Source organism: Orbicella franksi, chromosome 5, assembly GCF_964199315.1.
Source record: "Orbicella franksi chromosome 5, jaOrbFran1.1, whole genome shotgun sequence".
Classification (NCBI taxonomy): Eukaryota; Metazoa; Cnidaria; class Anthozoa; order Scleractinia; family Merulinidae; genus Orbicella; species Orbicella franksi.
In genome coordinates this window covers 25798332-25813929 of record NC_138149.1, presented here as the reverse complement: position 1 = coordinate 25813929, position 15598 = coordinate 25798332, and the positions used below count along the sequence as shown (strand labels likewise).

Here is a 15598-nt window from a genome sequence, read left to right as displayed (position 1 = left end):
CAGTCGAAAGATGGCGGGAAGGTCTTACTTTACTGCCAGGCGTTCCAAACGGACGGGGGAGACTGGAAACAGTGGGTGTTTTGGCGGGGAAAGCGCGAGAAGATGATATTTTATGCGAATGCAAGGGAATTACGGGAAAATATCTGCATGTTCGGGTGATACGATTGGTGTAATTTCTTAGAAATAGTAAGACAGAAATGTCTCAAGCTAATGGCCGCGACGGAGATGAATACATCGCAGTTTTTCAAGCATTTCTTGAAGAGCACCACAGGGAAGACATCACGAGCGTTCTTGTCGCTGACGATCCTACTGGCCAGTATTGTGTCGTGGTGAACGCATTAGAACTGTTTGATTCCAACATCGAGGTCAGCCAAAAACTGCTAGCAGCTCCGAACAAGATGTTGCCTTTGTTTGACGGCGCTCTAGCCCAGGCGGCTGTGTCCATTATGCAGGAAAATGCAACGCAGATGTCCATGTCGTTCAAGTCGCATTTACACGTGAGGTTGTCTAACCTTCCGATCTGTCCTGAACTTCGCAGAGATAAGATTCCCAAGACGTCAGACATCGGCCGATTTCTTGCTCTTTCAGGTGGGGTAACCGGTTGGTCAGGAGCGGTTGGGTTCCATGGGTTATTTTATCCCCCGGCCTCCCCCTCCCCTCTTTCTCACCTGACCTACGGCTGACTCAAAGGCCCAGGGTGCTCTCCATTATGCTGAAAATTCCGGTCGGAAGTCAAATAGAAAGGGCCGTTTCGGTTCAATCCGACCGGAATACTTGGAAACACCTCTAGAGGTGGTCCAGTTTGACCGGTTGAACTTGTCGGAGCTAAATTTGCTGTTCGATTTTAACAGACCGGATTGTTACCCTACTTCTTTAAAGTAGATTTTCACTTTATGTGGTTGACTCGGGAAAGGAACAAAATTGTAAGAGCCATTTTTCTCGGTTGGCCCAGTTTGATTGGAAAATGTCGTTCCATTTTCCTCGGTTAGACCTGCTGGTACCTAACCTGTCGGCCTGGCATAATGGAAAGCGTCCTTAATGTTTGCTGTCTCCAGCAGAGTAACGGAACTAAGGGAGGGAACCCCTTGCCCTTTATTTCCGTCTTTCTGTCTTAAAAACATAAGGCCTCAAGAAAAGAGGGGGTTGAAGAGGGAAAATGGGAATTGGAATCTGTCTCTTTTTTCAATTGGAAAATGACATTTAGGTCACTTGGACTAGAAATCACAAACAAAGAATGGGAATGGGACTGGGATTTGAGAAAAAAATTTGCGTTGAGAAATGAGATTTATAGCGCCCCCCCCCCCCTCTTCGCTACTTTGGTGCTCTTATTGTTAGTGCATGTGACTCTGGATCGAGCAGTCCAGGTTTGAGTCCTGGCCGGGGACATTGTATTCAGTTTGTGGGCAAGACACTTTACTCATCCAGGGGGGATTAGAAATATCCCTAGTTGCTTCATGCTACAGAAACCGGAATATGCTCCTTTCCTGATGGGTCACTTGTCTTCTGTGCAGACTTTACTTACCTTAACCCTTCCCTACCCTTCCCTTCAGGATCTTTGTCATAATTTGTAGTGCTGTATGTGTAACCAAACAGCTGGGGTTTTTATGTGCCAGGTATGTCGATCTTGTATGTCGATACGTGCTAAAATCAATTACACTATCCTTCATTTATCTTTAGGCACTGTCATCAGAGTATCAACAGTAAAGCTATTGGAATACGAAAAAGAATACATCTGTGCCCGCTGCAAACATGTCTTTGGAGTCCAAGCTGACTTTGAACAATTTTACTCCATTCCTAAACCTACAACGTGCCCATCATCCAAAGAATGCAACTCTAACAAATTCACTTGCCTGTCAGATGGTGGTAAGTTCTCATTCAGTTTCTCTACAAAGGTTTGAATTGGTGTGTTGGAAATGATTGATTAACTGATTGATTGATTGATTGATTGATTGATTGATTAATAGATTGATTGATTACAGATTAATTAATCAGTCATAAATTAATCAATTGCTATTGGTTGATTAGTAAAATGATTGATTGTTGATTGATCAATATGATGTATTGAGTTAAGTTGATTGATTGATTGTTTGATTGATTGTTTGTCAATGATTAATTGATTGTTTAATTGATTGATTGTTTTGTTGATTGAGCCCATCTCTTCCTGTTGATTGATTATTAATTGATTCATCGATTAAACAATTAATCAATCAACATTGATCTAATATATAGATTTAGCCAAGCCTAAAAGTGGAGCTCCTGGGCCAGGTTGTTCAAAGCCTGATTAAGCTAACCCACGATAAGTGAGAATTTTTTCGAGATCTTTAACTTTGGGGTGAGATTTTCTGTTTATATTGTTTCGGCCTTCTGTTTTGATTTGAATAATCCCAAGAAAAATTTATACTTCAGTTAACTTTTTCATGTAATCCTGGACTAGCGTTAACTGGCTTCCGAACAACCCTGGCAACAGCAAGTTAACCTGACATGAGCCTGTGATCCAATCGAAAACCAACTTTCAGTCAGCGGTCAACTTCCAAAAAACATGTGATCTTTATGAGCTCTAAACTTGAGCCTGCGATATCGTCACGTGATACTGGTCAGCGGATACCTTGATTTGACAGATGTCAACTGACCATAACATAGATGTCTAACATCAAAGAGGGACGCTATAAACCAAGGCTGTATGTTTCTGTCAACCTATTAGCTGGAGTATGGCCGCCATCTTGTGCAACTCCGCTGTTGCTGTCGTGCGTATGTGCCCCTGCCCCATGCCCGCTAGCCATGATAACCATGAGAAAATCAACTCATGGGTTTCCTTTTCTTTCCTATATGAGTATGGGGCTCAGCTTGGCATTCAGGCCGCCAGAGCTCCGCTATCAAGTAACTGATATGTTGATTTAATTCATATTTTTTGTTTGATTGATTACTCCAGAGTTACAACTATTATTTTACATTCTTGTGAGCTTCGTATGATTTAAAACTGCAGACGTGATAGCGATTCTAAGTTCTGCTCATTACATAGTCCTATTTAAATCCTTATGTTATTCACTTCAATTCAAAGCATCAGAACCTACAAGTTGCCGAGACTACCAAGAAATTAAAATCCAAGAGCAGGTTCAGAAGCTTGCGGTCGGTACCATTCCACGCTCCATGTGGGTCGTACTTGAAAATGACTTGGTAGATTCCTGTAAAGCTGGTGATGACATAACCGTGTGTGGCATTGTTATGAGAAGGTGGAAGCCAGTGTTCCTAGATGTGAGTATTAAATAAAAGCAATATTATTATCCATATCACACTGTACTCATATTAACAGTGTCGGGAGCCAGACTTGCGTGTAAGCAACATGACATGAAGTAACACAAACCCGTGCAATAGCATGTAAGTTTACACCAAAGACAGACTCGTTTGTGCCGTCAATAAAGTCTGCACGCAAGCCAAGAGGCCCATCAGGATGGCACTTATCTCATGAAGTGACTAAGAATATTTCTACTCCCCCAGGATGGGATGCTAGTCCATTGCAGGGTAACCCCCCAGCATTAAATTTACTGCTACCAATTTGTACAGTTGGGTGTAGAGGCATGGTGAGAGTCAAGTGTCTTGCCCAAGAAGAAAACACAATGTCCCCAGCTGAACCTGGACTGCTCAGTCCAGAAAGAAGCACACTAACTGCAAGGCTACGTTGCCTCCCATTAGTGCTGTCATTAGAGTTCTCTATTGATCAAAAAAATTAAATGCCTGTTTAGAAACTGAAGTGGACCCTGAAGTTGACTACTGTCTTGCTTTAAAGACACAGCTATAAGTGTTGGGGCATTTGGTTAGCAATCGTATTATATACACATTAAATGTTTGAAGTTTCTGTGACAAGGTTGCTGCTTAAATTGTGGCTGGAAATTCCCTGTAAATGATGTCCTCTCTTGATTAATCATTGCCTTCCTTGGCAAGTTCTTAGTTTTGCAAATTTTACCTTTTGTGTAAAAGATGTACCGTCCTATTAACACAGGCTTGCATCCATTGATAATTCTGCAGAGTCGCTGTGACCTTGAAGTTGTTCTCAAGGCAAATCACTTGTCTGTCAACAATGAGCAAAGAGCTGGCATTCTTGTCACTGAAGAACTGAAGCAAGAGTTTGCCGAGTTTTGGGGGAGGTATAAAGATGCCCCCCTTCAAGGTAGAAACCACATTCTCTCCAGCTTTTGTCCGCAGGTTTATGGCTTGTATGCTGTTAAACTTGCGGTTGCCTTGGTTCTCATCGGTGGTGTGCAGAGAGTGGATGCTTCTGGGACCCGGGTGAGGGGAGAGTCGCATTTGCTGTTGGTCGGAGACCCAGGTGAGTGATGCATCTACAGGTAACGAATGGGTGTTGTCTTTCTTATTAGATCAGATCTGCTTCAACTGAAGATGCCGATCTTGGAGCGTGTCCGCATTCAGCCAAAGTCACTCAATTCAGAAACTAGGAATATTGCCACTCTCTCTAGATGGTCGGGAAGTCCATTGACTTTTGGTCACCCCCTCCCCTTGTCTCACACCAGATTGGCACAAAACTTTGCAAGTACCCACCTGGGGCAGGGGGAGGCATTGTGAGAGTAAAGTGTACCTTCCACGCCTAGCTCGAGAAGACAACATGGTGACCCAGGTCACAGTTATCTATATACTAAATCTGTAAATGGTTAAATTTGCATTCAGGTACAGGAAAATCTCAGTTCCTAAAGTATGCGGCCAAAATCATACCTCGTTCAGTCCTGACTACTGGAATCGGTTCAACTAGTGCTGGGCTGACTGTGGCCGCTGTGAGAGACTCAGGAGAGTGGCAGCTTGAAGCTGGGGCCTTGGTTTTAGCAGATGGTGGCCTGTGCTGTATTGACGAGTTTAACAGTATCCAAGAACATGACAGAACATGTGAGGACAATTTTATAAACAGTCAAAGCATCTGCATTAAATGACATTGCGATTTAGAAATCTCCCTGTAAGTTGCGAACACTAAAAGGCATTTCATATTTTTGTTAGCAAAATGATTGCACAGGCAAAGAGAATTGTTATTTTGATGAACAAGACTGTGGACTTTCCCTCCCAGGAAATAGGACAATAGGACAATCGTTTTTCTGTATCCATTAATATTATAGAAACATGTCTGAACAAAAGTGTGTGAGAACTCAAAACAGCTCTGGAAACACTCAGGACATCTTCATCCAACATATATAATTTTCCCAAACTTCAGCTTTTGTTTCTCTGACTCAATAGAAATAAAAAAAATGTTTTTGTACTGCTTAAATCATGTTAACTAGTTTATGTAGATCCTTGTTACTTATTTCCTCTTCTTTTAGGATTAAAAAAGATGGATTTCCGGGGGATCCACTTCGTGAACTTGAGGCATAGTGCTTTTAAGGCAGTACTGAATTACCGTCGCTCACATCTTAGCGTGAACACGTGATGCCGAAACATGCTCTAATTGGGTGTCAAACATGGCATGATTGGTCATCAAACATTTGAAGTTTAGCAGACCGTGGCGCGAGCTGTCGCGCTCAAAGTTCCGCACACGAAATGTCAGAAAGATTGGACATTGAAGACTTCTTCAGAGAAATTGACTCTGACCTGTGTCAATATGCATACGCCTTTCGCGAAAGTGGTTTTACTTCTTGTATAAACATGAAATAGTGGCAGGAGCGAGACTTTCAAAATCTCTCAGAGCGCAAAAGTTCGCGTTACGGTCTGCTAAACTTCAAATGTTTGATGACCAATCATGCCACGTGTGACATCCAATTAGAGCATGTTTCGACGTCACGTGTTCACGCTTAGATGCAAGCGAACATTTGTTTTGTAGTATTTTTTGCTCGCCCATCATTTTAATTTTCTCATCCCTTCTTTTCTCCCCTTCCCACTCTCCGCCTCCTCCACAGTACAAATGTACTTCTTGCTCCAATTTTCTTCAAGTTCCTACCCTTAAACCATCCGACAGGAATGAGAAGCAACTATTCTCACGGACAGTGTACACTGTAGTTCCAAGAAGCAAACTCGTTTGTTTTTCAGGTATTCATGAAGCTATGGAGCAACAGACGATCAGTGTAGCTAAAGCAGGAATGGTTTGCAAACTCAGCACAAGAACAACAATTTTGGCAGCCACGAATCCCAAAGGGCCGTACGACCCTTCTGAATGTCTTAGTGTAAACATTGCCGTGGCGAGTCCGTTGTTAAGCAGATTTGATCTCCTTCTGGTCTTACATGATGCCAGAAATGAAGAGTGGGATAGGTGTGGACTGTTGCAATGCTTAGCTAATGTTTAAACACACAAAAATTCTTAGCTGGTGTTCTTTCAATGATGTTTTGAAAGCACTTTTCCACGTTGCATTTGTTTGGTTGTTTTTGCCTGTTTGTGTTGTTTTTGTTTTTGTTTTTTTTGTTTGTTTGTTTTGTTTTTGTTTTTGTTTTAATTCTGGATAGCGCCGTTTTCAATTGGGTGTTGTAAAACCAAAACCAAAGTAATCGCTCTGGAAAACCACAAAAAACACAGACAGTCCAGTGAACCAAACAAATTTAAAAGCAAATAGATGAAGCTGATGCAAAGCGCGGGAAAACGTGTGCGAGCGCGTCGCGACTGGATTTTGGGGTTTTACTTCTGATTGGATGAAGATTGGATGACAAATTATGGCGCTAGTTTTTTAAGCCAATCATATAGCGTAGTAATGCAAAACCAAACACGTTCCTGTTTGTCTTGTTTCAGGATCGTATCATCGTTCATTTTGGAAGGAAAGGGCCTGCGCACAGCAGCCTCCTCGTCAGAGCCGCTTTGGAGCATGGAAAGAATGCAGGCGTACTTCTGTTACGTCAAAACTCTTAAGCCTCAACTTACAGCAGAGAGTACAAGGTGAATGGATCGTGCGTCTGGCTTGACCAAGCAATCTTCTCTAATCACACGTTCAATAATAATTCTTCCGCTCAAAACACTTCGAACGCGGGTCAAAATACTCTATAGAGAAATCGTTGTTTACAAGATTTGCCTTATCAGCATAGCGAATCAGACTTTGATGGAGCTACAAAAAAGATAGCTCTGAATATTGAAAGACCATAACACGTTTAACTTTCCCAATGAATTTGAACCCGATGTATTCAATACTCATTGCGCGACGCAGCATTGTTTGAGGTCATTACCGTTTTTGCCACCCAGAAATTTCGCAGTTTTATAAAAATAATATTTCCTTCAATATTACACCCAACCACTCCGTTTTCTTCAGAGGAAGCCTTCGCTTTATCTTCGCCCTATTTCCAGTAGAAAGAAACTTTTTTATGATCTCGTTCTTATGTTTGCACATGACTGTACTGTTTGTAAGAAAACGTGCGTCTAATTTGTATTTGCAGAATTCTGAGCCGGTACTATCATTGTCAGCGGCAAGCCGACCTGCGCAATGCAGCACGGACCACCATCAGATTATTGGAAAGCCTAATAAGGTTAGCGCAGGCGCATGCGCGCTTGATGTTTCGCGAATTCGTCACCGTTCAGGACGCCATTGTGGCTGTGACATGCGTAGAGTGCTCGATGCAGAACAGCGCCTTATTAGGAAGTATGAACGCGCTGCATACGAGATTCCCGGATGAGCCTCAAGAGGAGTACTCGCGCCAGGCCAAGCTCGTTCTAAAGCGGCTGAACCTTGAAGACATGGTTGGAGCTATTGACGTAATGCAGTCCATGGAAAATGGAGGCAAAGCTGATAATGATGCCGAGAACAACTTACAATCAAGGAGTGTTAACCTGACAAAGGACAAAGAGAAAGAGCCAAGCTCTTCAACTGATGAAAAAAACCATAGAGTTGCTAACGACAACGACATTTCTAATGATTTTTCTGGCTTCGCCTCTCCCGAGCAGTTAACAGGGGTGTTTCCAATCTCTTCGTCAGAATTCGGAACCGACGTTTTCACTGAGGAAGATGCCTTGAAAAAGTCAACGTTTCCTATGTGTGAAACAGCCAGTCAAAGCAAATGGAGAAGGGACATCGCGAATTCGATCGAACAAACTTGCTTTAGAAACCCGCCTACGCTCAGAACAGTTATGAGAAACAAGGAAAATGTCGATTCGGCAAAGACTGATAATTCTTCTGCGTCTTCAGTAGATAAAGGTAAAAGCATAATGCAGTTGTTTTCGAAGAAGCCAGTCCCTGGACTTTCGGCAACTGTCACACAAATTGATCGCAAAGTCCCTCAAAGTGAGGGCAGCAGTATTTTTGTGACAGATGAACTTGATGATGAAGATCTTGAGATGGACTGGCCATCAGACGTCCTGTGTTCGTTTCAAAAAGAAAGGACTGTTAATCATTCTAGAAGTGTGTTGAGCGGAAGCAGTGAGAACAGCCTAGCTAGTAATTTGATGAGGTTTAACTCGAAGAAAACGTGAATACCTGTATTACTCTTCACAATGATAAATAAACGATTTGTAACTGAATATGAATTGGAAATGTAGAGAAGGGATTTTGACCTTAAATTCGAGAAGACTAAAGTTTACAAAGAATCACCGAACTGATTAAAATTATCTACAGAGTTTTAAAAGCACTCCAGATAGCCTAAAACAGCGTTTTGAAACACTTCAGCGAAATCCGTCGCTTTGTGCCCCTAAAAACAATCATGATGTGTTATTTCAATGCAATGATAGCACAACAGTTTTTTCCCTTTAATTTCCTTTATTGGACATAAATGATTAAACTATTAATTAAGTCCAATAAAATTCCAAAAATAACAACCCAGTTCAAGTTGCCTAAAATAAAAATAATTCTAGCGGCCCATAGCCAACTACGCAGACACTCCGGGCCCATCACGCAATTCCCTCCCCGCCCCCCCTCCCCTCCATTTTTTACTTGAGGGAAGAAGATTGCGTGAAGATCCCAAAGATCGTCTGTGCTGGAGGCTAAGAGGCCCCACGTCTCGACTTCTCCAGTAAATTACAGCTTCGGAGACAGATTTCTACTACTCGAATATCCATCTCGCCTTCATCTGGTATTACAAGGAGGTTAAATATTGATAATAAATTACAATTCTAGCTGTTATAATGCCTTTAAACTGGTTAATACCTAGCCTCTATTTTCCACCAATCAAACGTGCGCATTAAACATGATTACTTTTGGATGCGTAGAACATTTCTGTTCGTTATTCATCTTATGAGCTTAGCTATAGCGTCAGATAAATGTAATCGTCTAATCTTGAACCGTATCACTGCATTTCCTTACAGCAGATTGAAAAAGTAAACTGGAATTCTTCCTAGGAAATGAATTTAACAGCATTCACCCTTGCGTCTTAATTTCTTCACCTTAATAGTGTTATTTTACGCACGGTGAAAAACAAACTTACTGAAGCCCGGCCCACCTCGTGCAAAATTCAACGTGAAATTAACCCTTTGAATACCAACTACGCATATATGCGTAATTAATGGTCGTGCTCTTTGTACCACTTGTGACGTCATCTATTTAAATGTCATCAGATATTCTTGATAAGCAGATAGTAGTGCTAGGCTAGCACTTTCCGCACAATGGTCAGGTTTAGATATCGACGACATTCCGACGTCGCAAATCGAAAAACAAGGTTATCAGTTTTGGTGCAAAACCGTGGTGAAATGGTCCACAACGCCTATGATTGATCAACGTCCATTTCTAGGCTTCGCCCGTAATGAACATCCAACTTTTCACTGCAGTCAGAAAGAACATACAATGCAAAAGGTAGCCAGTGTAAAAGGGCAGAGAAAAACAGAAAGGAAAGGGCCAACAAACGAAATTGAGAACGGTTAATGGCAAAAAAAAAAAAAATTGGCTTATGCGCATGCCCGTAATTGAAGTTTTGCTCAATTTTGTACCTAATCCTCGAAAAATCTCTCCTTTTAGTAAAGAAAAGCTTTTTTAGCAAAACTTAGGCTTATTTAGCGTCATGGTAGCTAAAAAACCTGACTAAACGGTTAAAAACGGTATTTTTTGGCGAAAGTTTGGTATTCAAAGGGTTAAAAAAAAAAAACCATCACATTGTTTGCTTCGGTGGGAAATAGGTCAGAACATTACGGGGATACCCCTTCCCCTCTCAATTTTACGGCAAGTCCCCTGCCTAGCTTTCCCCTTATCGTCGATAAATTAGGAAGAGGCTAACATCTGTGGGATCTTTATGTTAGTGTAATTTACAACCCTATACAGACCGGCGGGCTTTATTGACTGTTTCTATGACATCGCGGGGAGTGGGTGGGGGGGGAACCAGTGGTGCAATCCGCTTTGACTTCTGAGTGTAGATGATTGACTATATATAACGTTTTACTATACATTCTTCAAAAAAATCCATTGCTTTCTTTCCATCATATTCGGGAGGGGAAATACGTTGAAGTAAAGTTGAGAAATAAAGTGAATGCAGCCGCGAGGTTCCCTTGTGTGAAGCGAGCCGAGTGGGGTGCAATTGCCCAGTGAGATCCCACCCCCCAGGCCGCAATTCGCTCGCTCTGCTAACCATTTTGTTTTTCCACCCAGTACTTTAGGCCACTAGGAAATCTGTTTACATACTAAGCTAAAGGAAGTCATTGCTGTGCGCTGTAAAATATTACTAATTAATGATAAGAATTAGCGTATTAAGTAAACTATACTAATCAATCTTGTCCATAGCACACTGGAAACAGCAACATCTCTGATTGATTTTCAACGCTTTCGAACATCTAATGAGCCACACTCGCATCCTATACGCAATTTTTCTTTCTTGGTGTACGACTTATCACCTCTCCTCGTGCGAGCTTTATAGGTAACTGGTAATTCCTCCTCTTTAGAGAAACAATAATGGTGGTGCAATTCTAATTCACATCTCTGACGGGCAACTTGGCCAATCATTACGGTGTCGTCATCCGGTGGATCACATACTGTTTCATAGTATTTCCCTACGGGAAAGTACTCATTTCCTCTCTGGTCGACAAATGGATGAAACACTTTTGGAATGACTTTGTAGTGGCAAAATGGTGTATATGTGACGTCATTTTCAGGTAAGAGCCCAGCTTTATGTTGGATGGGCAGTTTGTGTCTGCAAAGGAGTACAAACACTATCTGTTATTAGTAGAATTCTACTAGTATACTAATACAAATGCTGTAATTTGATTGGCTGAGCTACTCGTATACTATCAGCCATTATAGTTCACCACTAAATTTTCTCCGATTCTTATTGGTTTAAACTGATCCCGTGACGCGATAGTGTTCATCCGCGGAGAGACACTATCAGCCCATAGTACCCGTCCGAGGAAAATACCCGGATGGATAGTACTCGTCTGTGAAAATATTTCTGTCAACAAGCGGGCTTATAGAAAATAAACAATCGAATTTATAATAAGAGGGTTTGTTTTTGTTTTCTTTTTCAAATTTTACGTTTGGCTTTCGCGGCTTTCATCTAAAAAAGTTGAAAATAATTCAATATGATTTTTGAACTGGCGCACGGAAGAAAATTTAGTGGTGAACAATAAAGACAATAGAGAGTTTATGTCTAGGAACTATCGGTCTGATAGTTGCCCCTTAGAAATTTGATGTTCTTAAAAACTAGCATATTTGCCTCATCAACTATCATCTCATAGAAATCTCGAGCTCATAATCTAATTGTTAATTAGTAGAATTCTACTGGTATACTAATGCAAATGATGTAATCTGATTGGCTGAGCAATTGGACACTATTTAAACAAGATTTTTATTATTTTTTTTTTTCAGGGCCTGCTCCTTAACCCCATGCGGGGGGAAGTAACCCTCTTTAGCACTTCCCCTCACAATTACACCGCCACCATCTTGACGGGATAATGACTCCACCTACTTTACGAAATGCCCCTGCTTCTTCAATTATTTCAATTTAAAAACGCTGGATATCACAGGTAGTACGCACTAAATTACGTACGTTCTGTAATGATGCAGATACTTGTATGTTGAAATTACCTGACTTCAATATCACTGCTTGCTTCTGTTTGTTTTGCCTTCATGGTTCCAGTGTCCTCTCTGCAAAATTAATTTTTTGTGTGAAATGCGTTATTTTGTCATGCTTGAGTGTCAACGGGTTACCAGTCGTTTAGCTCCCAAGTCGATTAGCTAAATTAAATGACCCGCAGTATACTTGTGAGGCCACCATATGTTGAATTAAAGATATCTACCTTACCGAGAGATATCCATTCTATTTACCACATTGCGTTTATAGATCAAGAGATGTTCGGAGCTTTTGAAACTAAGTTACCGTTCAGTAAGTTTTGCCTCGCTACAATTGACATTTTTTCCAGTTATAAACCCACACAATTTTTTTTACGAAGATTTAGACTAAAATGAGTCATGCTGGACTTCTAACAAGCATTTTACGGTTTCTCACATAATTTGTATAAGAAGTTAACTATTGCATATTGGACTTAGAATTAATGTCATCGCATTTGTCAGCTTTTTAAGTCCGCATTAGCAGTTTTGGTTTTATAATTTAGCGTCAGAAAAAGACAGAGATCATATAGTCTTCGGCCGATAATCACAGAAATACAAGTATTCTTAGGAATAGTTCTTTTTTAGACTTTTTTTCGTCAATTTTCCTCATATTTAGTTACAAAATTTATTTCGTTATGTCTAATTACCACCTTGGCGAACGTTTGCATATTTCTTGACCTCTCTTTTTCTCTTTTTTTCTCTTTTAATATCTGTTGCCTAAGACAGTAGTTGCTGTTGAGCTGGAAATATTCACAGTGTGGATATTCTTAGATTGTAGCATGTGGCATTTCTGTTTTCGAAGGTATTTTGTGTCTGGATGGTGTTAAAGTAATTTCAGAGCCAGCCTGCGGGCATTAAGGTGGCTCAAAACAGTTTCCAGCAGTTAGATTTTGATGGGTCATTATAACCACTCTGTGTCATAACCACTCTTGAGTTCAGAGCCACCTTAAAGGTTTGAAAGTTTACGGTGGTTCTGATCCCAGTGTACAGTTTTAAAAAAAACTTTGCCAACAGTTGCGTCTTATCATGCTTTAGTTATCAAAATGTGATAATATAAAAATTTTTCACTGTGCAGTTTTTGAATTATAAGCCCCTGAAGCTCTAATTGAGGGAGTTTTTAGCCGGTCATACTGTTGCTATGGTAACCTATTTTGTTACAAAAATTATAACAACGTGTTCACCAATGATTGGGCCGTGTTTTGATACTATGATTGTAGCATCAAGTGTTAAAGAAGGGTTATAATGGCCCATCAAAATAGCTAACTGTTGGAAATTGTTTGAGCCACCTTAAAACCAGATATGACGTCTTGCTGAAATCAGTTTTTACTGGATCGATCGAACATACGGCCAGAGCTGTTTTTGTTGTTGTTCGGTTAGTTTTTCCGTTAAGAGAAAGGAAGAATTTTACACGGATAAGTTAAAAACGTATAATTGTGTTGTATTTACAAATTTTCGACGCACAAAATTATATTCTTTTCAAAATCTCAGCCCGGCTGGTTTATTCTTAAAATGTTCTTAAAATTTCGCGAATTTCAGCCTCGATATTCAGTTATAAAATACATTCTTATAAAAAAGAGTGTACTGTGCGCCGTTGTTTTAAATCTATGTGGAGAGCCATTATTTAAGTTACTGTTTTTGTTGTCGCACTTCAACCAATCCCCTCCCTCCCTTCCCACCAAAAGAAATATAACAAAACAAAACAGCTTCTGATAAGGTTCACTACCTAAGGTTTTCCGCATTGTTGAAATATTTTCATCATTCGCCCTCTCGCCAGTCAAGCGTGTCTCATCAGTCATTCGACTCACGCAAGCCGGCTCAGTTGTCGCTTCAGTGTCAGTTGTTATTCTATGTATCGCTTAATAAACTAACTGTGTTCTCATGTGAACCTGTAGCGAGGGCGGACTATGCAAAGTTTGAGCTTCTTTGCTACCAAAATAACCCGCACTTGAGATAAGAGTTATTTGCGTAATTGTGTTCAATCTTTAAATGCGCTTTTTCCGTGTCGTCAGCACTAAGCAACAATATTCACAAACCTTTCGTGTTGATCCCTAGCTTTGTGCTTTTTCCAAAGGCCGAGGCCCATTTTATTTGGCACAGATTTATCACGGAAAAATCCAGGGACTTCGTCTGCCAAGGAGAGACCCAGGAACAGGACCAGCATTAAAAGGATCTGTATGAAACGGGAACAGACATGACATGTATATTAAAATCTTGAAACTTCCCTCAAGGTGTGACATGGAACGGGCTGTGTTCTCAAGTGATTCACTCAGCAGGCTTTCAACTTATTTCCATATTTTTTTCTTGCTTGTTAGATTTACTTGAATTTTTTAGTCCCACACAGCACTAAGGGATTTAGGTTGATTTTGTTGGCAGTAGCCAGTGATCTAGATTGTATTCGAGGGATGATACAAATCGTGTATAAACCTTTGTATGATCGGCGACGATATTGCATAAACTTTCCAATTGTGATACCTTGACGCAGACATTGAAGTAAACGAAATGTTAAACTAATGCGTTATCGACTTGTGTCTTGCAGTGTATATTGCCTGTAGATGTTAGACACTCGGCTTGCGTCATGAAGAAAAGTGTTGTAGCTAGTCAGTTCCTAACTCAACTAGACAGCTTTTGGGTGTGTTTGTGATGGAAAATTCGACCTGGCCTGTATTCTAAAGAAACACCGACAAAATTCGTTCAAAATCGACTTACCTTTTTTCCTTCCATGTTACGTTTGAATAGTCGACGCCCTCGACAAAGTTTGCTTTCAACAAACTGCTATAAACTGCAGCCACTTAATGAGCTGTTGTTCTCGCCGAAACTGTAGCTGACCAACAGGGAATGAATAGAAATAACACGTACTATATAAGCTTACATAGCACCCACACTTTGCCTACAGGCACTTTGTGGTTGTTAAGGCTCATTTAACATATTGTGCCTTAGTAAGTCAAGCGTAGGTGAAACAATCGGGGTTTTTTTTTATGGAAACGAAAATGTCACGAAGCAAATAATTAATTCTGGTGACTGTTTAACTCATGCGAGTTGGTGGAAAGTTCTGTTAATAGGAAGTCGTTCTTTCTTGGCAAAAGCTACGTTGTAGGGTTAAATTGGCAAACTCGAGAAAAATATCTTGGTTTTTTTTTATCGAGTTATTATGGTGTTCAAAAGGTGAAGACATTGTAACTATGAAGAGGTATCTCTCAAAATTTCACACAGTTCCCACAGTTATATATATCTCTCTGAGATATTTAACGTCACCGAGAAAATTTCACATAAAAACGATATTAGCTTTCTTGTCGGGTAATTCGGTTTAAAACGAAGGCTGGAATCCGTTGCCTAGTACAGTTGTTTACACTTCTTTAAGGCAACAGCGGTTATATTGACTTAATCGTCAACGATCATTTGTAGCAATTGCCGATTAAAACGGGTCAGTTTGTTTGTAATTTCGTTTAGTCATATACACTGTCGTGTTTAGACCTGGGGAAAATAAATCTTGGAGACGAAGGGATACGATGTTGTCTAAAATCAAAAATCTCTCAGAATTATTGATTTGCATAGCTGTCGGCGCAGAGGCTAATTAATGACGATTCTTCTTTTCCGTAAGCTCCTGTTTTTTAATTTCGACAAAGGGGAAAAAGTGCATTCCCAGACGAAGAAACAATGGCTGGCCCGTTTCT

At 40.6% G+C, this 15598-nt stretch overlaps 2 protein-coding genes across 2 annotated transcripts; one reads left to right on the top strand and one right to left on the bottom strand.

The window, feature by feature from the left end:
- Nucleotides 1-195: 195 nt before the first annotated feature.
- Nucleotides 196-8394, top strand: LOC145487313 (DNA helicase MCM9-like). The gene is made up of 8 exons (XM_081466067.1): nt 196-588; nt 1678-1863; nt 3059-3252; nt 4024-4324; nt 4681-4893; nt 6022-6241; nt 6713-6856; nt 7348-8394. Exons 1-8 carry the CDS (start codon nt 198-200, stop codon nt 8375-8377), a joined length of 2679 nt encoding a protein of 892 aa, XP_081322193.1. The 5' UTR covers nt 196-197; the 3' UTR covers nt 8378-8394.
- A 2246-nt stretch (nt 8395-10640) lies between these two features.
- LOC145487315 (uncharacterized) lies at nt 10641-14747 on the bottom strand. Its single transcript, XM_081466069.1, has 4 exons — nt 14634-14747; nt 13961-14097; nt 11904-11963; nt 10641-11013 (listed from the first exon to the last, which is right to left on the bottom strand). The coding sequence occupies exons 1-4, from the start codon at nt 14646-14648 to the stop codon at nt 10641-10643; spliced, it is 585 nt and encodes a 194-aa protein (XP_081322195.1). The 5' UTR covers nt 14649-14747.
- Nucleotides 14748-15598: the final 851 nt, after the last annotated feature.

What these genes read in the sequence shown, in the direction of transcription:
- LOC145487313 (XM_081466067.1), top strand. Translation starts at nt 198, where the DNA reads ATGTCTCAAGCTAATGGCCGCGACGGAGATGAATACATCGCAGTTTTT. An exon ending in CACTTGCCTGTCAGATGGTG is followed by an intron (nt 1,864 to 3,058) that starts GTAAGTTCTCAT and finishes TTCAATTCAAAG; the next exon opens with CATCAGAACCTACAAGTTGC. An exon ending in GGAAGCCAGTGTTCCTAGAT is followed by an intron (nt 3,253 to 4,023) that starts GTGAGTATTAAA and finishes ATAATTCTGCAG; the next exon opens with AGTCGCTGTGACCTTGAAGT.
- LOC145487315 (XM_081466069.1), bottom strand. An exon ending in GCTAGGGATCAACACGAAAG is followed by an intron (nt 11,964 to 13,960) that starts GTTTGTGAATAT and finishes TTAATTTTGCAG; the next exon opens with AGAGGACACTGGAACCATGA. An exon ending in AGCAGTGATATTGAAGTCAG is followed by an intron (nt 11,014 to 11,903) that starts GTAATTTCAACA and finishes ACTCCTTTGCAG; the next exon opens with ACACAAACTGCCCATCCAAC.